The sequence below is a fragment of the Agelaius tricolor genome, unplaced genomic scaffold (genome assembly GCF_023055355.1).
Source record: "Agelaius tricolor isolate 1412-34295 unplaced genomic scaffold, bAgeTri1.0.p SCAF_18, whole genome shotgun sequence".
Taxonomy (NCBI): domain Eukaryota; kingdom Metazoa; phylum Chordata; class Aves; order Passeriformes; family Icteridae; genus Agelaius; species Agelaius tricolor.
This window is the reverse complement of record NW_027269278.1, coordinates 16,681,500-16,704,716: the sequence shown is the minus strand read 5'-3', so window position 1 is coordinate 16,704,716 and position 23,217 is coordinate 16,681,500. Positions and strand designations below refer to the sequence as shown.

The 23,217-nt window shown below is 47.8% G+C and overlaps 1 protein-coding gene across 1 annotated transcript in view; it reads left to right on the top strand.

Moving 5' to 3' along the window:
* ERGIC1 (endoplasmic reticulum-golgi intermediate compartment 1) overlaps window positions 1-22,363 on the top strand; it is a 55,602-nt gene extending 33,239 nt beyond the window's left edge. The window contains exons 4-10 of the mRNA XM_071443588.1: window positions 4,159-4,253; window positions 4,911-5,035; window positions 7,300-7,404; window positions 10,459-10,519; window positions 11,572-11,672; window positions 14,233-14,355; window positions 18,791-22,363. Of these exons, the coding sequence (XP_071299689.1) occupies window positions 4,159-4,253; window positions 4,911-5,035; window positions 7,300-7,404; window positions 10,459-10,519; window positions 11,572-11,672; window positions 14,233-14,355; window positions 18,791-18,898 (718 nt within the window). The 3' untranslated portion in view covers window positions 18,899-22,363. The remainder of the gene's footprint in view (window positions 1-4,158; window positions 4,254-4,910; window positions 5,036-7,299; window positions 7,405-10,458; window positions 10,520-11,571; window positions 11,673-14,232; window positions 14,356-18,790) is intronic.
* The last annotated feature ends 854 nt before the right edge of the window (window positions 22,364-23,217 follow it).

The window sequence follows — 23,217 nt, the reverse complement described above, 5'->3', positions numbered from 1 at the left end:
GCAGCGTGTTTGCTGTGCTCCACAGCTGATCTGGGACAGGCACCTTCACACTGAGGAGCTGATTGGGATGCAGGAGATGACAAATGTCACAGCAGCAGACGCATGACGCAGGAGAGAGTTTGCTGACCTGCTTGTTGTTGTTTCTTCACACAAATGGAAAAGATTTGTCTAATGCTCTCTGCTCTGGCACCACTGAAAACGTGGTGACGCAGGAATCTCAGCACTGGAGGGTTGTGTTTCAGGAAGGAGTTTGATTAGAGCTGAAAGGGCAAGTGGAGCCAAGAGGGCTCACCTGAGAAAGTCTTTTGAGAAGCTTTGGGCTTCCTCAGGAAAGAATAATTATTTTCCCTCTTAGGCATGGGGTCCTAGAGATCAGAGGGTGCCTGCTGGCAGTTGGAGGATGAGTAAAGTGCAGCTTTCTGGAGGAAGTGGCTGTATTTTCTCCATGGCTGATGACTAAGGAGGAAGCTGGCTGTGAAAGGGCGAGGAAAAAGGCAAAAACCTGAAGCAGGGCCTTGGGACAAGGAGGACAGAGGCCAAGGCAGACGCGTTTAGAGAGCACCCACACAGCGTGTGAAGCTCTGGAGGGTGGATGCACTGCCCACCCTCAGATCCAAAGGCTCTTCAGCTGTTGAAGTGCTGCAGTTAGTGGCCAGAGCTGCTGGGTGGAAAGAAATCACTGTGGAAGTTTTGTTTCTGGGGAAACGAAGCTGTTGTGTCATAAATCTGAGACCTAAAGCCCAGAGAACAGGTCTGACTTTCTTTGGATAAAACCCTGGAGCCATGGCCTGCCCTCTGGCTGCTGTGGCCCCCTTGCCTTGGCTCTCACGTGCCATTGGCGTGATCTGGCCAAAGGGTCCCTCCAGCTTTTTGCGTGGAACGCTGGAAGTTTGTAAGCAGACAGGGTAAGCAGCCCAACAGCATCACTCAGGAATGTGAAATATTTCCAAGTGGCTCTTTCTAGAAGTGAAGCAGATTCCTGATGTGTGGATCATGGAGAAACTTCCCTGCTGTTCCTCGGGTCAGTGGGGGTGAGAGGTCCGGCTCTCACCTTGTTGTACTTTCAGAGCTCTGCACCCTCACCCTCCTTCATTGTGCTGCTTTTATTCAAATATTCCTTAGCAGCAGCCAGGAAAACACCAACTCCTCCATGTTTGGAGAAGGTACACCCTGCCTTTGGAGTCACAGTATGACCAGTATCACTGCCTCTCTCTGCCTGGCCTCAGGTTTTATTTCCTTTGTGATCATCCCAGATTTACTGTTAAGGCACTGCTCCTCCTGGGACACTTTGTATTCCAGCTATAAATTAGAGTCAACTTCTTGTCTTCCACCAGAGATGTTGGTCCTTCAGGGAGAGTGGCTAGAGGGGGTAAATAAGCTTTCCTGACATCCCAGGAGAGTGGTTAAATAGTAGGAAGGCTGGGTGCAATTTGGCTTTGTGGCCCTGGGGAGGAGGATGACAAGGGACATGTGAGTGCCAGCCCTTTGCCCCCCAAACCTGGGTGCCAGTGGTTCACTGGAAGGAATAGCCTTGACCATGGAAATTTGCGTTACCTGTGAGATTTCCAGAATTCCAATACTCCAAATATTTGAGGAGAGAAATGTCCAGTTTGTTGAAAACAACATTTCTTGTGAGGTTTGCCCCACCAGGTGCAGCCTGTGGTGTGTTGTCATTGTACCCTTGGTTCCCCATGGTGAGAGGGATTATCAGTGACACACAAAGGATGCACTTTGGAGCTGGATTTATCAGTTTGGGCCCTCAGCAGGAGCTGATCATGCCATGAGGAGGCAGTGGCTGGACTGGGAGGGAGAACAGGATCCAGTGGATGGGTGCTCCATGGAAGGTGAGGCTGTGGTTGAAATGAGGGGAAGGAAAGGAAGGATCACTGTATGAGCTGCCTGATGTCTGTGCAGTGATAGACTGGGTTGTGAAATTTGGAACATGAGTTGGAGAGGGGCAGAGGGCTACTGGGTGAGGAGGAGGAGGAGGAAGTGGCAGTGAGCCTTGCCCAAGGGACAGGCTGGGAGCTGCTGTTCCAGTGGCCAGACTGTGGGACAGGAAACCAGTTTCCTTCTGCTGCAGCTCATGGGCTGTGTGACCTGCACAGGCTGCCCTACTTCTCTGTGCCTCAGCCATCCAGCCAGCAGCCAGGTGAGCTCAGCACTTGCCTGCCTATGTCAGAGCTCCCACGGGCTCTCTGTGCTCAGTTCATGCTCTGATTTCTGCCAGAGAAATCAGAAATTTCTTTCTCACTCACTCATCACTGAGCAGCTCCTGTGCCTTCGCTGCCAGAGCTGCATGATTCCTGACAGGTTCAGGGTTAGAAATCAGCAAATACAAACAGTGACCGTGCTAGGGCTTTTCTCCAGAGAGCTGGGATGTTGGGCTGAGCTGCTGGACCTGGCTGTGCTCTGCCAGCCCTGCTGTCAATGTTCCTTGAGCCAGGAGTGCCCGTGGCACTGCTGGGCATCCCTGGGCATCTCAGCCAGCACAGCCCTGGGAAGGAGCCAGGGTTTCTGACATGGGCTGGAGCTGGGAAATGGATGGGAGCACTGGGGCAGCACTGAGAGGTGCCTTGCTCTGGGGGATTAGTGCCCATCCTGGCTGGGGCTGCTCCTCCCGGCCCTATTTGGATATATGACTTAATCCAATCTGCCCAATCCGGCAGTAATGAACACGTAGAGGAGAGAATGCATTCCACCCAGGAGGAGAGGGCTCAGCCAAAAAGCTGCTAACTAGGTCACTGATGAGCAATCTTTCCCCTCCCTCTGTGTCATTTTTATTAATCACTTGAAAAATAGGTTGAGTAATGATTGCAAGCAACTTGTCAAGCCAATTAAAACCAGAGAAAGGTAGGGCTGTGAAGCCGAACACAAATGCTGTGCTGGTTTTAAATGAGTGTCTGTAAACCCCACTGACCTGTGAGTAATTGCCTCCAAAAAACCTGGCAGCATGTGTGTTTCTCAGTGTGAAGGTTTGTTTCTTCTGCATCCACAGGGCAAACAGTTCATCGTGGCCCAGAGATGGATCACCAGAGCAAAATCACTCTGAATCTGTCTTGTAGCTGCCTTACTCTGCTTTGACTCTTAGCATGGGGCTTGTCAAAGAGTTTAGTGCACTTTGAATGGAAAATAAAAATGCTACAGAGCACTCACTTGTTTTATTTTATGTAATTTGCCTGAATCTAAGCTCCCATAGCTTTATAATCTGCCCAGCTGGAAGATAAATTGTCAAATCTTATTTGTCGAACAGGGAAAAGAGCTTCTAGGTAATCCCACCATCATCTCACTTCAATGGGGTGAGTCTCCCCTGAGCGGATTCTCCAGGACCATTCAGCACATTCAGCACTGGGGTTGTTTTGGTTTATTTTTACGTGTCGGATGGATCGTTGTGCCAACAATAAATGTTTATACTCCTGCATTCCTCTGCCCCTCTATCTGTGTTTTGTCTCCTGCGAGATGCGTGCCAGCACTGTGGGTGCTATGAGACAACATTACTCTTTGGGAGCTGGTGTAGTGTGTGAGATCCTGCTGCCCAGGATGTTTCTTCCCATCTGTTCCTGGCTCAAATCCCCTTCTCCTCAATTTTAGTCACCACTTTTGGTTACCATTCATAGCCTGAAATGTGATATTAAGGAGAAGAATACAAATATGTCCTGCTGCCTTCCTCCTCTTGCTGCTGCTCTGTCAGCTGGGTGGCAATAACAAAAGGCAATTAGTGACACAAATAAGCTTTCCTGGGGGTAGCTGAGAGCAGCCTTTCTCTGGAACTATTTGTGGCACAAATGGAAAAACACATGCTTCCCTCCTGCCTAAAAGGAGTAGCAGCCCAGGGGAGGGAGGGATCAATAACCTGCCATCTCATCAGCATTAGGCCCTTGTTTTGTAGCACCTCTGAAACCTCAGGGTGGAGAAGGGTACAGGAAGCACAGAACAGAAATTTTGTTTTTTACTGGTGCAGAACTTGTTTAGAGCCTCCTGCACTTGCCAAGAAATCAAATAAAGCCATGATTTGCCCCCATTCCATCCTGGAGAGCTTTCCCTTCTCTCTGTAACACTGTTGTAGCCATCACACAATCAAACCTCCTCTTTCCCCCTCCCCATGCACGTTTTTGGGTTTTCCCTGTGCCTGAGCCCACCTGTGTTTCTGCCCTCCAGAGTTAATGAGCTCTACGTGGATGACCCAGACAAAGACAGTGGAGGGAAAATAGAAGTGAACCTGAACATCAGTTTGCCAAACCTGCACTGTGAATGTGAGTACCTCTTCACTTAGCAGCTTTTCTTTGTGCTTTAAGTAATACTTGAAATGGGCCCAGCCTGGTACAGTGGCCCTTCTTCTGTAACAGGATGGAAATAAGTAGCTGCAGCCTCTGCCAATATCCCATTGCTTTCTGTTCCAGGCCAGGGCACCTGTTTTCTTGGACCATGTGTTAGTGGCTGATCTCCTTCACTGGCTTCTTTCTGAATCTCATTTCCTTTTTTCTTTTCTTTTTTTTTTTTTTTTTTTTTTAATTTTATTTATTGTTCAATAGCAACCTTTTTGTGTCTGGGAGCAAGAAACCTCCCAGGTTCCATTTGGAGCTGTGAGTGCACCAGCTGGTTGTTGGCTCTTCCCAGGTCACCTGCCTTATCTGCCCAAAGTTGTTCTGTTTGTGGGGAGTGCAGGCAGCTGGCAGGACATGGCAGGTGTATTTGTGTCAAATAGGCAGTGTGAAAAGTTTGGTTGCAAAGCTTTTCTGGTATAACAATTTTTGACAAAGGACATTATCACCTCAGTTTAGTCAAACGTCAGGAAAAAAGGTGTGGATTTTTTTCAAGTAAAAACAATACATGCTTTTCCTATGCAACCTTCCTATTGCTTATTTTGTTTGGGTTTTTTAAAAATTATCTTTTCCCTCCCACCCCTGCAGTGGTTGGACTGGACATCCAGGATGAAATGGGAAGGCACGAAGTGGGTCACATTGACAACTCGATGAAGATCCCTCTCAATAATGGGGATGGCTGCAGGTTTGAGGGCCATTTCAGCATCAACAAGGTGAGTGGCACTGACTGTGGGTGAGGGTGTGCTGCCTGGGGAGATGCTGGCAGGATCCATTTGTGAAAATGAAAATTTGCAAATCTGTGTCTCTCCCGCCATGTTGTGTGTGTTTATGACCCTGATCAGACGGAAACTCAAGTCAGTGTGGGGAGAGGAGGCAGCATGGCCAGACCCACAGGGAATGTGTTAGATCAGGGGTTTGCTTCACTCTCCAAAGCAGGTAATGGAGACAGAATTGCTGATCAGGGAGAGCAGCTCTGTGCAGCAGCCCCATGTCCAGGGGATGTGTGAAAACCCTACAGATGCCAAAGGGCTCCTCTGTTTACTCCTCACGACTTCTGCACCTCCAAAACCTGACTCAGGGTGGAGAGGTCTCTGGCAGTGGCTGCATCTCAGCTCTCCTTTGTTCTGAGAGCTGCAGAATGACAGGAATGTGCCCTGCTGGAGGGTGCCAGGCTCCTGCTGGGATGTTTGGAATACAGCACGTGGCCCCACGCATGCTTGCTGGGGATGCTCTGCTTCTGTCTCAAGGAATGAAATTCCAGGCCTGGAGGAGGCTCCTCTTTGGAATGGGTGTGTTCAAGATTGAATAATCTTGCTATGTAATGCTGGAGATGACTTGCTGGGGTGGGGGAGGCACTGGTGGGACCCAGTGATGTCCTAAGAAAGGCACACCCTTTATTCACTCCTCTTGGTGTACCACAGGCTACAAAATCCTCCTTCCTTCTTTTCCTCCCAGGTTGTGTTAAAGCATATCTAAAAATAACAGACAGCACCTCTTGCTGGTTCTGTGGCATGGAAATGATTGGGGATTTAAAAAGAGGAGTTTTTCTCATCTCCAGGGCACCAGGATGGCTGGCAGCTGGGAAAGGGAACTGGAAAGTTCTTGTCCAGACAATTCCCAGAGCACAGAGCTGAGGCACCTGGGGGTTTGTGTGCTGCATGTGGTGTGTCCTGCTCACAAAGCAGCCCCAGAAGGGGGTGCAGAATGTGGCACTGAGGAGCTTCCTCCACTGCTCATTTGTGTCTCATTTAGTGGCTGGGACAGCTGTCACAGGCTGGGGAGCTGACCCAGGACTTGTGGCTCTGGAAGCCCAAATCTCCTGTGTGTGACCTGGCAGAGTGCAGTGCCTTGGCAGGAGTTGGACAGGCTGAGAGCTGAGTGGGACCTGGCCAGCCTTGGGAACCTGACCAGGGCTTGCACTTGGGCTGTCCCAGCTGCTGAGGGAGGACAGGGTGACAGTGAGATGCTGGTGTGTGCTGCTTGCTGTTTGCTCAGCTTGTTTATGACACCACTGGTGTCCACACCTGAAAGTGCTCCCAGGAGTGCGCTGCTGTTCCTCAGGTCATTAAATCAGCTTTCCTGAAAGCACATGGAAGGGCATGTGGCCTCCCATGGCCCTGCTGGTGAGGTGTCTCTGCAGAGAGCAGCTGGGCAGCAGTTGTATAACCACCCTCCCACTCCTGCCTTGGGCTGTGCCACATTGCTCCTCAGGGATGCTTCATTTCACAACCTTTTCTCAATAGGAAAATATTCTTGCACCTCCATGTCAGTGATTGAGCTGAATCTGCTGAAGGACTTCAGGGCTAGTGACCTGAAAAGTGCATGCATGCAGAGTGGTGCCATCAGAGGGACACCAGGGCTCATTTTCTGTCTTGGAACTGAGCCTTTAGGTGAAACTTGTGCTTTTCAGTTCTTCGTATTTCCCTCCATTAAAAAAATTTAAAGGAAGGGCTCTTGCTAGATTCTGCTAAGGGGAAGATCTAGGTTAGTTTGTATGGGATGCCCACATGGGTTTGGTGGTGGATTTTCTCTTCACATAAAACTCATTCCTGCACACAATCTCAGAGGTAAAGTTCTCATGACTGATACCAGAAGAGAAATACATCCCCAGCTTCCTGGGCTGCTCTGCAGCAGTGGGCCCCTTTGCAAATGCCAGATGTGGGAGTAAGACATTGAGCAAGAGAGACAGGAATTTTATTTTAATGGGGATGAAAGACATAGCCTTAAGTGCTGGGAATCCCTGGAGCTGGGAGTGACCCACTCATCATCCCCTGGTCAGGACCATCAGCAGTGTGGGGTGCCAGGCTCCGGGGTGCAGGACCTGAGCGCGGTGGTGCTGGTCAGCTGCAGGAAGGCATCACAGATTCTCCCATCTTCCTGGATGGATCCAGGCATTCCCATGTCACACCACAGAGCCTAGCAATGCCTTGAGGGATAAAATGTGAAATCCTGTCTTCCCTGTTGTGGCTAATTTTAGGTCCCTGGTAACTTCCACGTGTCGACGCACAGCGCGACGGCGCAGCCCCAGAACCCCGACATGACTCACATCATCCACAAGCTCTCATTTGGGGACAAGCTACAGGTGAGTCCTGAAACTTCCCTGGCTCTAGGGGAATGCAGTGAGAGTGGTTTAATGTTAGACACTTTGGTTTTATGGAAGGCTTGTGTGTCCCTGCACCGTAAGCTCAAGGCTGGAAGAGTTCACAGCTGCCACCAGCTGGGGCAGGAGCAGTGTCCAGCCACAGAGCAACTGTGATGTGTTCTTCTGAAACTCAGAGTGCTTTTGGAAAACTCAGTGGGGACAGTTAGAAATGAGGGCTTGTGGCTCAGCAAAGTCCTGGTTTTGGCATGAACACAGCAAACAAACCTTTCTGCCTTTGTGGAGGAGCAGTGATGCACTCAGGGAAGATGTGTGCTGGCTACTGTGTTCACCACAGCAGCAGTCAAGCTCTTTTTAATTCACTTCACTCTACTTGTATAGCAGACACCTATTAGTCAAATTTGCTCTGTGAAACACAAGTTAGACTTAGCACTGCCAATTCCCTGCTGAATGCATGCACTTGCCCAGTGGATAGAATTTCACCAGGTGCTGCAAGTTATGTAATATTACCTGATTTCTCAATAAGGACAGATTACAGCACTAGCCTACTTCCAAGGAGCTGCCCTCACAGGTGGGAGTTCCACATGTGCACACCCAGCTTGAGACTCACCCTAAACATTGCTTACCCTTAGTCTCTCTGTAATCTTCTTTCCTCAGCACAGACGTCTCATTAGTCTGCTCCTTGTACACCCACTTCCAAAGCCCTTTTTCATGCTAACAAGTCTAAGCGTTGCTTTGTAGTCTTCTGGTTCTGCTCCCGGCTCCTTTTAGGAATTATCTTGTGTGGGAACGAGGAAATATTAGCGTATAAATAAGCTTGGCTTAATGTCTGTAAAGCACACTGAGATTATGAAAAATAGGAGGTGAGTGGTAATGGGGAGTTGTGCAGCCTGCGTGGGAAATGGGTGCTCTGAGGGAGCATTCCCATTGTTTTATCATGGAGTGCTGGGGGAAGGCAGCTGGAGTGTGAATCAGCATGGAGGAGGAGCCTGGAGGGACAAGCAGCAAGTGCCTTCAGTTCTTGTGGTGAGAAACCTGTCTGGCAAACGTGGAGTTGGCTCCTGGCTGGGGCAAGTTGAGAGGAGTGTGTTCAGAGCTGAGGATGACTGCTCATGGTCTGAGGTGCTGCAGGCAAGCAGCAGCTCAGCAGCACAAATTAAAGAAGGATATCTTCCCCAAACAGGTGCTACCACGACTCAGCAAGTGTGGGGAGCTTTAAATCTGCCTAGGTGCACCTTTGAATATTTCAGGTTGTCTCCACCTGCTTTGATGTAATAAAAGCTTATATTCCTTACAGAGGGTGAGGAGCTCCTTATTCACTTGTGTCATGTGCTGGGAGTTTGTTCTTTGTGGGTTGGGGCTGACTCTGCCTCAGTGATCCACTGAGGGACAGGCTGTGTTCTCCAGAAAAACCAGTCTCTTTGAAGCAGAGATTTAAATATCATCTGGCTCTGAATGAGCTTTGAGTCTTCATCAGTACTTTGTGCACAATAGTGGCAGACTTCCTGTAGATTTTTCATCCTCATTGAGGATGAGATCAGAATGAAAACCTGCAGAATTAAAACTGATGCAGTGAATTGCTGCATGTCAGGGGTAACCCAGTAAGGAGAGGGATGAGGAGAGCAGGAGATGATGCCTTTTTACTGACAAGGTTAAAGCCAGGATTATTCAACACCATAATGTAGAACTCAGTAGAAATTATGATTAAAAATACAACATTTCCTATTTCCACACACCTCTCTTTAGTGGGTTACCTGACAGCTGGAGGTAGGAACTCATTGGTTTGAATTTTGGTCTTGATGAGGGGAAAATCTGCCAAAAGTTTGAAGTGAACCTAAAGTCTCTGGTGCAGATATTCTGTAAGAGACTTCTTAGCTGTTCCAAGAATGGAACACAACACTGTAGCCCACTCCAGGGGCTTCTTTTTCTTATGCCTTTTACAGTGAGTGAAGAATGAGCACAGCCTGCAGATGTAGTGTGGGAATGGTGGTGGTTGTGTGAAATTCCAGCAGGGCAAAAGGCCTTGCAGAAGGATCAGCTGCTGCTTTTGCTCTGCTCCTGTTCCCAGCACCTTCCAGTGGAACTTGCTGTGATTTTGTCTGTCCAGAATTTCCTTTCTGCTGAGCAGAACTGGTTCACTTGCTGCTTCCTCCCTGATCCACTCTGTAGTGCTGGGAGCAGGGAAATGCCCATGAGGATGAGACAGAAGTGTGTTGAGAGGGTCTGGGAAGGAGATGGCATTGCCCTGTTGGTGAGGTGAAACTGTCACACCCCTGACCAAATCCTCACTCCAAACTCTTCTTCCCTGTTGTCTGACTTAAGGTCAGGAATTTCTGGGTCGTGGAGCTCTGTGTCCTCTCTTTGTACCTTGTGAGCAGCACAACCCCTGACCTACAGCTGCTGCCATGGGCTTTTCCCTGCCTGGAGAGATCACACATGGATGATTCTGTTGCTGGAGATCAGGCTCCAGGTCACAGCGTGTGCAGGGCATGGAAATGCTGTTTTTCTGGGCAAACAGATACTCACAGGTCTGAAATCAGCTGCAGGAAAAGCTGAAGGGGTGTCAGTGTTGGGATGTGTCCTTCCATCAGCCATCTCCAAGGCTGGGGAGTTGTACCGACCCAGCTGCCCTGACACCAGCCACCTTTAGAGGAGAAACCTGCTGAGTTTTAACCCCAGTGTGACTCCCATCTATTTCCCTTCCAGCCTGATAAAATTAATTTCACAGTTACCTCTGCAAAGCTCTTAGGAAATACCTCACGGTGAAAATTTCACAACTGGCCTCTTCCAACTGCAATTCCTTTAGCTTTGGAGTGGTTTTGGAGTTTCATCTTGTAAGATGTTGTGAAATCAGCTTTTTCACTTGGAGCCAACCGCTGTGATGATGGTCACTGAAAGATATTTGGGGTCATCTTTCACTGGATCCAGGCTTTGTTTTTTGGAAGGGTTGAATCAGGCTGGTTACAGGCTAGGGAAGCAAAGGTCAAGAGTATCAAGGCAGAGCAGAGTTTCTTCATCCTCCTTTTTGCTTTCCAGGTCCATAACGTCCATGGAGCATTCAATGCCTTGGAGGGAGCAGACAAGCTCAGCTCAAACCGTGGGTATTCCTGGGCACTGCAGCTCTCAGCCACCCTCTGCAGGAGGGAAAGCAGGGCCATGCATGCAACACTGCTGTATCCAGTGTATTTCATTCGCCTCTTCAGCCAAAATCATCCAGACATTGCTGGCTGACATTTCCATTTCCTCCAGTGCTAGAGAAAAGGCTTAGTCCAAAAGGTTCCTTTGCAGTCCTTGTGGAGTTTTTTATCCATATCCTGTTCCTGTAGTGTCCCTTTGCTGCTGTTACTTCCACCAGAACTTTGCCTTGTACTTGTGTTGCAAATTGCCTTGGAATTTCTGCTCTGTGGATGGCAAGAGGGACATTTTCATGGCCTAGCACAAAAAGGAAAATTCAATGCATGCTACAATTCAGTGTAGAGAGTTGTCTCTTAAATGTTCAGACTCCTCCAGGACATCAGTCTTGTCCATTCCTTGGAACAAAATTTCTATGGCTGTTCCTGAAGTTGTGGTTTGGGGGTTTTATACCTCCAGAAGCCAAATGTCATTGTGTTACACTTGGCTAGAGGATCCTTCAGAGATGTCATTTAGAATTCTGTTTTAGAACTGTTTTAGCAGACACAAAAACTGGAATGAGCCATTTAAATAATGAAAAAAAAAAGTTAAGCAGCTGTAGGAGTGTAGGAGAAGGAGGATGAGAAAGCAAGAAAGAAATGGAAGTACTCAGGTTGTGATACCTCAGGTTTTTTAGTCAAAATGATCTCAGTGGGCTGCAGCCCTAACCTCAGCCAGTTCCTGATTTAACCAGGCTGTTTGTGGTGGTGATAAGTGTTACCATTTATAGTTGCAAGCAGTTAGGAGGGTTGGGGGTAACCCAAACCATGGGTGGGTTGTGGTCCTACAGAAGGTGTGGGCGGCTCCTGGTGTCACCCAAGCACCTGCCAGGGTTCTGAGCAAAGGGCACAAATGTGGCGGGTGAAGCTTTGTCCCTGCCATAAGGAGGAGGGAGTCACCCTTTTCTGTGACTTGTCCTGTGGGCTGGCTCCTTTCTCTCAGTGCTGACATGTCCTTCCCTTCCTTCCCCGAGCACAGCCCTTGCCTCTCACGACTACATCCTGAAGATTGTGCCCACGGTGTACGAGGACATGAGCGGCAAGCAGCGATACTCCTACCAGTACACCGTGGCCAACAAGGTAAAGCAGCAGCTGCCTCTCCACCCCCGGGCTCCTCTCTGCACCCCAGGGGATGCTCAGCCACCGTTCCTCCCCTCCTGCTGCTCTCTGTGCCCTGTGGGTTTGTGGGTGAGCAGTAGCCTCTGCTGGGAGAAGGAGGAACTGAAGCTCCTCGGAGTGGGGCTTTTCCTGCTGCTGCAGTTTGCCAGCCTTGGGAGGGTTTGTCAGAGCAGGTGGTGGTGCTTTCATTCCTGTTCTTCCTCCTGGTGTGCTCACCTGTCAGTTTAGCTGATGTGGATTTCTGTAGATTGTGTGGGAGGTGTTTACAGGCTGCAGGAACTCCTGTTGTGCCTGGCAAGGTGCATCTGAATGGAAATAATCCAGCTGAGCACATAAGGCTTCATTTACACCTGGTTTTAGTAACTAAACAGTCTCAGTTGTGATGGAGGGATGAGACAAATAAATCAGCAGAGTTTTTAGCTTTTTACAAATGTTTTTTTCAGACATTAAGTCACTGAACTGAAGCAGCAAATATATGCTGGTTGAGTATTTCACAGTTCCTGCATTATGGTAGTGAATAATCACAGAATCCATTAGTTTAGGAAAGATCCAAGATCACCAAATCCTACCAGTGACCAATTCCCAGCTTGTCACCCAGCCCAGAGCATGAGTGCCACATCCAGCATTTTAACAATTCAATGTATTGAATTGTTTTAAGGAAAAAAAGGACCCTATTTACTTTTTACAGTAGAAAGCATCTTCCAGTTGAAAATTACTTGCCATTCAGGTGCTAAATGAAAGTCCAAAATCTGTTTGTAATATCTACTTCTAGTTTGCCCTAACTGATAATTAGGCACACACTCTCCTGGATGAGTTCTCAGATTAATGTTCCTGACTGGTGACTTCTGGGCTTGCTTGTGTGTCTGTCCCAGGGATTTGGACATCTCCCTCTGTTCAGATTACAGTGTATTTGTTCTGCTTAATGTCACAACTGCTGTTCTGATAAGACTCCTGTGACAGGAGTTCTGAAAGTAATTTGGAAAATAGCAGGAGCTTTTGACACTTCTGTGAGCTTGGCTGCAAATTGGGGCGTTCAGCCAAGTCTGACTCATGAGGGCAGGAGTGCTGGTGGGGAGAAGGGGACAGGAAGGAAAAAATGAGGTCAGTTCTGTCAAACCTGAGGTGCTGAGAAGCACAGCTGTGCTTTCTGCTCATGGTGCTTCAGTCCTTCACTCCACACTGAGCAGTGGGAAAGGGAAATGGGAAGCCCCTGGAAGAGTCTGGCACAGAGTGGCTGCTATGGGGAGAGTCTGAAGGGTACAGACTCTGTCTCCTCTCTTAGCTCCCTGCTTCCTCCCTTCCCACAGAACCACTGTCCCAAAATGAGCTGCAGAGCTCCAATAAAAGCCTGAAAATGTCATGACTGGGGACTTCTGCTTCTCTTGTCATCATGGGATGAACCACCTAAAAATAGGGAAATTTGGAATTTATATGAGATGATTGAAGATAAATGCTGTTTCACCAGCACACAGAACAAAATTATTTTTTTTTGTGTCATGCTCATGAGTGTCCTGTTGCTTGCTCTTTTTTATTTTTCTGAAGTATTTGAGGCTGTCTTTGCCTCTTTGTGAAGGAGAATTGAGGCAGGAGAGGAGATGTGAGCTGGCAGCTTGTCACAGGGCTGAGGGAGGGAGGGGCAGCCTGTGCCACACTGGGCTCTCCTTGGACTCTGGGTCCCCAGCCTGCTTTCCTGGGATTTTTCTTCACCCTGTGAATGTCTGAAAACTGATTCCTGTCTCCACTGACAGCACAGACAAAATATTATCTCAGGAAGATGTGGCTTCAGTTCCCAAGCTGGTGCTGGCACTGGGCAGTGTGTCCTGCTGGGTGCTGGCCTGTGGCTGCAGCTGGCACTGGACCTGTTTGGAAACAAATGGATTAAAGGAGAGTGGACCTGGAAATCGGGAAAGTGTCTCTCCCAAACCAGCCTGGGATATTTTTTGAACCTTTGCTAATATTTTTCTGTATACAGTTTCATCCTGGCTTTCAGCAGGAATTTTAAAGATGGTTCCACATGATTGATACTAAGAGGCACAGCATTCCCATTGCCAATGGAGAGGGGGCTTGACAGAGGAATGCAAAGACAAGGAGAGATTTTCAGGCTTTTACAAACTAAATTTCATTTGTTTGGTGAATGATTTATATACAAAATATAGACATGCAGACCTAAATCTTCACCTGCAGCCAGGCTGTTTATATTTAAATAGAGTAGATTTAGGATGGAGAATCAATGACAGCCTTTCTGTTTAATCCTGTGACTCTGAATGAAGGTGAGAATAATCACCATCACCCCCAGCTCTTTCATTATCAGCCTGGAAGGAGATTGTTTTCCTCTTTGATAAGGATGGGAGGTGAGCACTCACACAGGAATTCACTGTTTGCTTCTTTCCATCTGGCCACTGCTACAAAACAGTGGGGTGAAGGCCAAACCCACGGAGGCAGCTTTCTGGCAGACACTCTCTGGAATGAGCTTGCTCACATTTTGTGCCATTTTCTCCTTTTTTCCCCTGTTTTTCCCCAGGAATACGTGGCCTACAGCCACACGGGCCGCATCATCCCGGCCATCTGGTTCCGCTACGACCTGAGCCCCATCACAGTGAAGTACACAGAGAGGAGACAGCCTCTGTACAGGTTTATCACATCGGTGAGTCACCCCACCCTCTCCTTCTCCCTTCCCCTGCCTGCCTTTCAGGGCCCTCCTGAGCCTTTCTTGCCCAGAGGAATTGAGTTTCTGCCTCAGGGCACTGCGATGAGGTGGGGACACAGCAGCACATCTCTGGGGTGCTGCTGGACTGGGAGGTGATTTAATAGCTGGGCACAAAAAGAAGGGAAATTAACCCATTCCAGAAGGGCCAGGCTCTGCCTAGGCTCTGCCTAGGCTCTTGCAGCATGTCAGAAGCTTGGAAGTAAAGCTGAAAACTGCCATAAACTGCTCAGTAATCCAATGAGATCAAATGTGCAGAGAATCTAGAGTGGTTTGGACTGAAAGGACCTTAAAGCTCATTCCATCCCACACCCTGCCATGGCAGGGACACCTTCCACTACCCCAGGGTGCTCCAAGCCCTGTCCAGCCTGGTCTGGGACACTTGCAGGGATCCAGGGGCAGCCACAGCTGCTCTGGGCACCCCTCACCCTTTTCCTCCCCAAAGTCATCCTGGTCTCACCTGAGGGTTTTCCTTTGTTCCAGTGAGGGAGGAGAACTGTTGGATGACACAGAGCTGCTTGTCCTTGCTATCTGCTGGTATTGGGGTGATTTTTACAGTAAATAGGAAGAAGACTGGCAGTGGAGATTTTATCAGCAGCCACTTCTCTCCTCTCCTACAAGACACTGAATTTTGTTTTTTATACTGAGTTTTACTCAGTGCTGCTGCTTGGCTTAATAAGGAGTGCCAGTTCCAGGTATTTACTCCTGAGTAGAAGTGGAAAAGAGCTGCATTATCAAATTCCAGAGGTGTTTTCCTGACGAGTTACATTTGGATCTGTCCAGAGAGCATCCTGCAGTCCTGATCTCAGCATCCAGAACAAAGCTGTGCTGGCCAAACTGCTCATTAGGCAAAGAGCTATTTAAAGATCCTCCAGAACTTTAAAAAAAAAAAAAGTGTCTTCAGGGAGTTGGCTTAAAATTGAAGCTGCAGTGAGCTGTGCCAGTGAGGCATGGTGGAATGTGAAGCACTTGATAAATTGGCTGCAGTGAAGACCTCAAATTCTGATTTTTAAACTGTTTGACTGTTTTAACTGCAATTCACATAAACAGTGTGGTGGAGTTGCACTTCAAGATTTTGATTTTGCAACTTTTGATAAACAGCAAGTTCCCTTCACTGAACTTTAGACAGTGAATAGAATACACAAAGAACCAGATAAGGGGGCTTGAAGTAAAACCTGAATATCATAGTAAAAGACTTTCTCTTCTTAGCACATCCACTTGGCTTCAAAAAATAATCCTAAAAAGGTCAAGCATCAGCATTTCATGACTTGGCATCTCATTCTGCCTCTGCTTCTTTCCCTAAAATTGTGCTCCCAGAAGTTTCTTACACATCTTGCTGGGGGTGAGGGTGTGGAGGTGTTTTCATGGGAAATGATTTGATAGCTGGGATTATTCTTTAATTTTATTGTCAGCATTGATTCACAGCTGATCTGCCATTATATGCCTATAAAAAGCATCTTTTTTGAATGGTATCCTGCTTCTGAGGAGCACAGTCATGTGTCTGACATTGCCTTTCTGTCACTTGCCAGCAGCCCTGCCTCCTCCTGTGTATCCCCTGGTGTTTTCCTTTAGGCACCAGCCTGCATCCCACTCTGCTGTGATCTCCTTCTGTTCAAGGTGCATTCCTCATGTCCAGAGGGCCCTCACTGCTGGGATTATTCCCCTTCTGTGTCTCCTTCCTTTCATCCCTTCATGGCTGGGCCTGATCCCACAGACCTCATGGAGCTGAAGGCAGATCACTGCCAATAACTCATCCCATTAAACCCAGAGAAGTGCCTGATGCCTGCCTGTATGCATCAGAGCTGTCCTGATCAAGGAACATTTGCTGCAGCTCCTGTGCTGACCTGGAGCCCAGCACTGGTCACAAGCCCTCCAGGCCCTTTTTTCGTCACCAGGACTCAAAGCTGTGTGTGCAGGAGGCCCCAGTGCCAGGTGTGTGTGACTCATCCCCACTCAGCACTACAGAGCTCTGCAGATGAATTTATTTTTTTTTTCTATTCCCCAGCCCCTTGTGCTGCTGCACTGAAGTCAGATTTTCCTGCCTGTGATGCAGAATGTGCGTGTTGGACGGGGTTTGTGTTTGTGCTGTGACATCTCCCGTCAGCTGGGCCGCTCTGAGCTGCAATAACCCAGCTCCATGGTGGGCATTTCCCTGGGGGGTCACCCTGTGCCACACCTCAGGGACAGCAGGGAGGGGGTACAGGAGCAGGAGCTGGACTTGTCCCCTAAAAACCCTGACTTTGCCTCGGGCTGCTGCTCTGGTTTCAGCGGCCTGGATCTGCTGGAATGCTGAGTGTCCTGCAAAAGCCCCATTTCCTGCAGCCCCGTTTCCTGAGCTCACTGAATGTTCATATCTTGGTTATAAATGCACATGGCAAGGAGCTGTCGCTCTCACTGCCTTTGCTCACCCTTGATGAGCTGTTTGTTCCTTCCCCTCAGCTCTGCTGCTGCTCCTACGTTGGTTTTCGTCTCTGACTTTGCCCGTGGGGAGCTGTGTGGGAGCAGAGACGTGGCAGGGTGTGTGTAGTGTGGCACCAGTTCCCTTCTGGGCCAGCTGTGTTGCACTTTTATAACGTTTATCATGGAATTATTTAGGTTGGAAAAGACTTCCAAGGCCACCGAGTCTCAGCTGTGATCCCCACCTTGTCCCCAGCCCAGAGCTCTGAGTGCCACCTCCAGGGATGGGCACTCCAACCCTCCCTGGGCAGTTCCAGGGCCTGAGCCCCCTTTCCATGGGGAAATTCCTGCTGGTGTCCACCCTGAGCCTGTCCTGAGCCCCCTTTCCATGGGGAAATTCCTGCTGTGCCCACCCTGAGCCTGCCCTGAGCCCCCTTTCCATGGGGAAATTCCTGCTGTGCCCACCCTGAGCCTGCCCTGAGCCCCCTTTCCATGGGGAAATTCCTGCTGGTGTCCACCCTGAGCCTGCCCTGGCCCTGCCTGAGGCCGTTCCCTCTCATCCTGGATGCCCACCTGGCTGTCCCCTCCTGTCAGGAGCTGTGCAGAACCACAAGGGCCCCCTGAGCCTCTTTTCTCCAGGCTGAGCCCCTTCCCAGCTCCCTCAGGGATTCTCCAGCCCCTTCCCAGCTCTGTTCCCTTCCCTGGACACGCTCCAGCCCCTCAGGGTCTCTCAGCACGAGAGGCCAGAGCTGGACACAGCCCCCATGATGTGACCTCAGCAGTGCCAGCACAGGGGACAGTCACACCCTGCTCCTGCTGCCACACTGGTTTTGATACAAGAACATCTGAGTTCTGCTCAAGGCTAGCTTCATACAAACCACGGTGGGGAGGCAGAAGTCCAACACCACAGGAGGGGAAGAAAGTCCCAGGGTGCCACCAGGGAGTGTGACACACCACAATGCAACCTACAAATGTTACCAGCCATGTTCTAATTACACAGTTCTACCTTCCCAGCTCCCACATTTTTTACTTCACAGCTGTGGTGCTCTTTTTAATTTGGTCTTTTATGTTGTGTAGGATGAGGTGGTTCTGAGAATAAAAATGGGGTTGTGAGAAGGGGAACAAGATGTGGAGCTTATCTCCTGACAAGGGCCTGCCTGGGAAAAGAGGGATTTGCTATGAGCTAGGGGCTGAAGGAGAGAGCAATCCCAAACCAGTGAGCCATTGTAGCAGGGAAATATTTTGTATTGTTGGTCTTCTCCAGCCTAAAGGACTCTGATTCTGTTTCCACAAAGACTTAGGTTTGACAGAATACACAGAATATTTCTGTGTTTTTGTAGCACTTGAGAAGTGAAGTAGGCTGTTAACGCTGATCAGGAGATGAATTTTTTCCCTAATTCTGTTCTTGGAAGTAATTATGTGTTTCAATTCGACCCAAGATCCACATCTTGTGTGGAAAACTCTGTCCCACGAAGAGTTAAGTTGGCTGCTGTGAGCAGCCCTTGTCATGGAAAGTGTTAGGCAGGGCTGTGGTGTCACTGGCAGCTGGGTTCCTCTGTTACTCACTGCCCTTCACGTGCTATTTCAGAGCCTTCTGCCTGTTAGTAAATTATCTTGTGAAATGGGGAAAAGACTACAAGACTGGTGTTTATAACAGAAAACAGTACAGGAAGATGTGAGCAGCACAGAGCTCCTAGAAATCTGAGTTGGGTGGAGTTTAAGCCAGAAGGGAGCAGTGTTTGTGCTGTGGGAGCTGGGATTTGTGATGGCTCAGTGCTGAGGAGTTCAGCACTCATTTATTCCACTGCAGGGAATGGTTTTTGTGAATGATCCTCATGGAATTCCATCCCCAGGGCTGTTACCCACTCCCTGCTGTGCTTCCAGCAAACACCCAGGCAGCAGGACCCCTCCTCCAGCTCAAGCTGTGTAAAAGTTCCCCTCGTTGTTGACAAAGGTGTTTGTCTGTCTGTAATTGCAGATATGTGCCATCATTGGAGGAACATTTACTGTAGCTGGGATCCTGGACTCCTGCATTTTCACAGCATCAGAGGCCTGGAAGAAGATCCAGCTGGGCAAAATGCAGTAGCAGTGAAACTCTACCCTCGACTCCAAGGACAGGAGCAAAGATTGACAAATCTACCACTACCTGTTTTTGTCTTTATTTTCTATTTGATTGAATCAGTATGTTTTTCTCTAATCAGGCTGGTCAGTGAAGACATCTTCAACAAATCAAAGAAATCTCCATGCATTTCAGAGCTCTGAGAGGGAAAAATCAGTGGAATCAGGGTGTGGATTCCCTCCCCCCAGAGAGAGAGGTTGAAATGCCATTTGAGATCTAAGTGAGGATGGCAGTCTGTCCTCTGGGAGGTTCCTATGGCAGTGTACAAACTAGGGAGTAGATGGCAAAGAGCTGAACTGTCTTGTGGCACTTTTTGGAGTTCTGTTGGATTTGCATGATCAGACAATCGACTTTTGTATAGGGCAAAATTACGCATGAGGAAGAAATTCCACCCATGGTGCCAAAAAGGTGATGTATCTGTTGGTGAGGAGTGGAAAGTGTTAGTCCCCACAGCAAACCTAAGAGACAGAGGGCAGAAATAACACCCAGAAATGTTCTGTGCTTCTATTGAAAGCTCAGTTGTTCAGATACAACCTTTCTAACCAAGTGAAAAAAGAACAGGAAGCCTTCCCCAGCTACCTTTTCCTACAGGTGATCTGTGATCCCAGCAGTGGAGGGCATTTCTTTTATCCTGGATGTAAAAGTGGTTTCATTCCTTCCCACTAACTGAATATCCAGTCTTGTGTTTACAGGTGGCATGAAGTAAAAACCAAACTGAGCAACACAGTTTTATGTGGCCTTTGCTTTGAAAGGGAATAGTTGTCTTTACAGCATTAGCTTTTCTTTCTTCTGTTTCTAAACACAGACCACCCAAAAGTCTGGATTCTACTTTATTATTGTTGTTGTTGTTGTTTTCTTTTGAAAAGAGGTTTTATATTCTCTGTGCTCAGAAAAATGGTGCAGCCCTCTGGGTGGATGAGCACAGCTTCCTCTCTTGCTTTGTGTGTGTGTATTCAATACACCTGTCAAACACAGGAATTCTGACTTTTCGGGATTTAAGGTGCCTCCCTTTTCCTTTAAAGCTCAGCCAGGCATCTTTTCTGAGCCCTGGCCTGCCAGTGCTCTCCCACAGGTACCCAGGGCAGCATTCCCACAGGTGACCCTTGCTGGGAGCTTTGTTTGATCCCTTAAAAAGATTCCTGAGCTTCCCTGTCCATTCCTTCAAGCCTTGTCTTCTGGAGCCTCCAAAACACAGAGGTGTGAGGGGAAAACTCCTGCCAGGGGTGTCTTGCATCTCATTTGGTCTCAAAAATGAGAGCAGATGCCCACCAGTGCATTTTCCAGAGCCTCATCAGTGTTCCTTGAGTAGTGACAGTCTCTGCATGCCTTGTGAATGTCTGAGCTGAGGATACACAAATTTTAAGTCTTTCAGGATGGATTAAACAAAAATAATCATAAAATAAGGATCTTGAACTCAGTGCTGTAAATTGTAAGATGGGTGCAGGGTTTCTCTTGGATTATATCCATTGCCTTTCCCTGGAGGCAAAATATCCAAACTTTATGCTGTGATGATATGAATTGTTGAATATTCAGTGTTATTGTTAGAGTCAGATGCATTTCAGAAGAATTCCTGATTGTCTGTTGAATTTGTCTCCTTGCTTTGGAAGCAGGGAAAGTGTTGCCAGTTTGATCCACCCACCAAAAAGAAGCAGCCAGCTCCTCTCCCCCTGCCATGCTCTGCCCTGCAGTGACTTCAGACAGCATTGGAATTTTTCCCTGTTCTTCTCTGGACTGATTGCTCTTACTTTAGCTGCAAAATGGATTGTGGAACTTCGTGTACTCATTCATGTATGGGTAGATTTTTTCAGTGAGATGTTTGTGTTCACCTGGGCTGTGGGATTTTCCATGGCAATTGCTTCTCCTGCTGGCTGAAGGATTTCCTCTCATCCACTGTGACCAGCTGAAACTCACAGCTAAAATGTCTTCATTTTTCCTTTTGGATTTGGCGAGTCTTTGCTGACAGCTTGGGAACAGTGGATTACAACAATGAGATTTTTAATATTTCAGCATCTTCCTTACACTAAGATTTATTTAGTGCATCCTTCTCCTGAGCTGGGCAAGGGGAGATCTTTGCAGTACAGGTCATTTTCTGAAATTTCTCCTCTGGTACAATTTCTTTGACACAAAGAAAGGTGGTTGCAGATTCTTTGTGTCCCCTGGTGTGTTCTCCCCATTCCCTGTCTGTGTTCAACTGCCTCCTGTGCAGTCCAGGCCAGTTCTCTAAACAAGACCAGTGCAATTGGTTTGTTTTGGGGTTTTGTTTTTGGAAGTAACACACTTCAGCGTGCCTGCTCTCTCTGCCAAAACATCTCCTACAATAAGGCAATAAATCAAAAATTTTGGGGTTTTTTTTTTTTGCAAAATGTTGAAACCAAATTGAACTGAAGTTCTGGCAGGAGGAACATCTGTACCTGGGTTCTCTAAACCAGGTCTGAGCTTTTGAGAGCTGCCAAGCCAAGGCCACCTTCTGGGGCTGCTGGGATTTGTGGTGAGCTCGTCCTGCAGGGTCACACCATGGTACTGCTTCGTGTGTTTACAGCAGAATCTGCTCTCATCTCTCCAGGTGTGAAAGCAAGGCAGTTACTGCCTCTGCACCCAGGAGATCTCACTTCTATTCTGGATTTTCTGAGGAGAAAATGAGCTTAGTTGTGCTTTTAAACGTCCTTACAAACAAAAGAATTTCAGGTCAGAGCAGAAGGAAACCCTCAGTTGTAGGGTTCTGATTTTGCCCTTTCAAGTCAGTGTTTTTATAGAAGAATTTGGGTTTCCAAAAAAGACATCCCTGTAGGAAATATTTGAAAGTCCCACTTTAAATTATTCCCTGTAACTGCAGACTCCACCCTACAGTGAGAACTTGAGGCATAGGATGCTTTGCAATGGTGGAGTTAAAAACTTCTAGCACTAGGGAAAGTTATTAGGTGTATTCTAGGCAGTATCTGGACTGCTGAAGAGTATTTTAAAAAGAAAATAAAATGGAAATGGGGTACAAAAACCCAGGAGAGATGAGTCTGTGAATGTTTGATCTGATCTCTCAAATCCTTGCATTTCTTGTGCGCTGTAAAAAATGAGATCTGCAGTGCAGGTGGCCCTGTGTGCCACCAGCTCCTGAATATTTCTCATTTATTGTTCCTTCTCTGCTGGGGCTGGGAATGGCTGTGACGAGTCTCTGCTTTACAGGAGTTGTTTGAATTTGCAGATTGGGGGTGTCAGTGAGGGGTTTGTCCCTGGGATGTGGGAGAGGGGCAGGGAGGAGGAGCAGCCCTGCCATGTCTGGTACAGCAATGTTTAAAGCACAAGTCTTTTACATTTCTACAGTGGAGACTGTTAAGGAGTTCTGGCATTTGTCTTTTTAATTTGCAATCTTATGTTAATAAACTATTAGCCTTTTTAGTTCCATAATTAAAAATAAAACTCTTACATGTTTTGATTGGCTTCTTGTCGCACTCCTGTTGCAAAATCGATCCAAAGGAGCTTTTTTTCTTTTGTTTTTAATTATGATTTCAGTGAGCTGAGCGTTATCACACAATGAAATCACTGGGAGCCAGGTCACTGTGGTGAAAGTTAGCACGAGGCTCTTTTGTAATCAGCCCTGAGTCATGTCTGGACATTCAGTGCTCGGTTTTGTACAGTACCAAGTGTCCCAACCTCCCTTTTTTTAAGGAAAGGTGAAGAATGGACTGTGCTTGAGGCTTGCTGGGTTTGGTATGTGAAATAACCCAATTTTTGTCCTCTCCCCTCCTTTAATGTCCATTTAGTCTTGCTTCATAACTATTTAGAAATAAATGAGGCAATTTTTAAATGTTGAACAGTAAGGGGTTACAGCACAGTGAGTTTGGGCTCAGGGTATCTGCGCCATCTTAAGAAACCAATTCCCTTTATGTTGGGAAGGTCTTTGTGAAGGAACAGATCCTGCTTGTTCCAATGACTGGAACTCAGATTTCCCCAAGTGATGGGTGCTGCTGGAAGCCCCTTACTCTGTAAATGACAAATAAAAGCTCTGGGGAAGGTGTTTGTCCAAACCCTGCTGCAACTCAGGCCCAAATCTTTCCAGGCTATCTTTATAAAAAACCCAGCCCAAACCCAACCAAGCCAATTAATTGGTTAATTTCTAATAATTCTCATTGAGAATAAATTAGTCTGTGTCCTGAAAATATGTACTAGGGCCACATCTACCTGAAAGGGGAATGGTTTGTGCAGGTGAGCTGGGATGGAGGTGACAGTGACACCGGAGCAGGGGCTGGGCAGGGGAACTGGTGTCCCTTTGGGCAGAGGGACATGGGATCAGT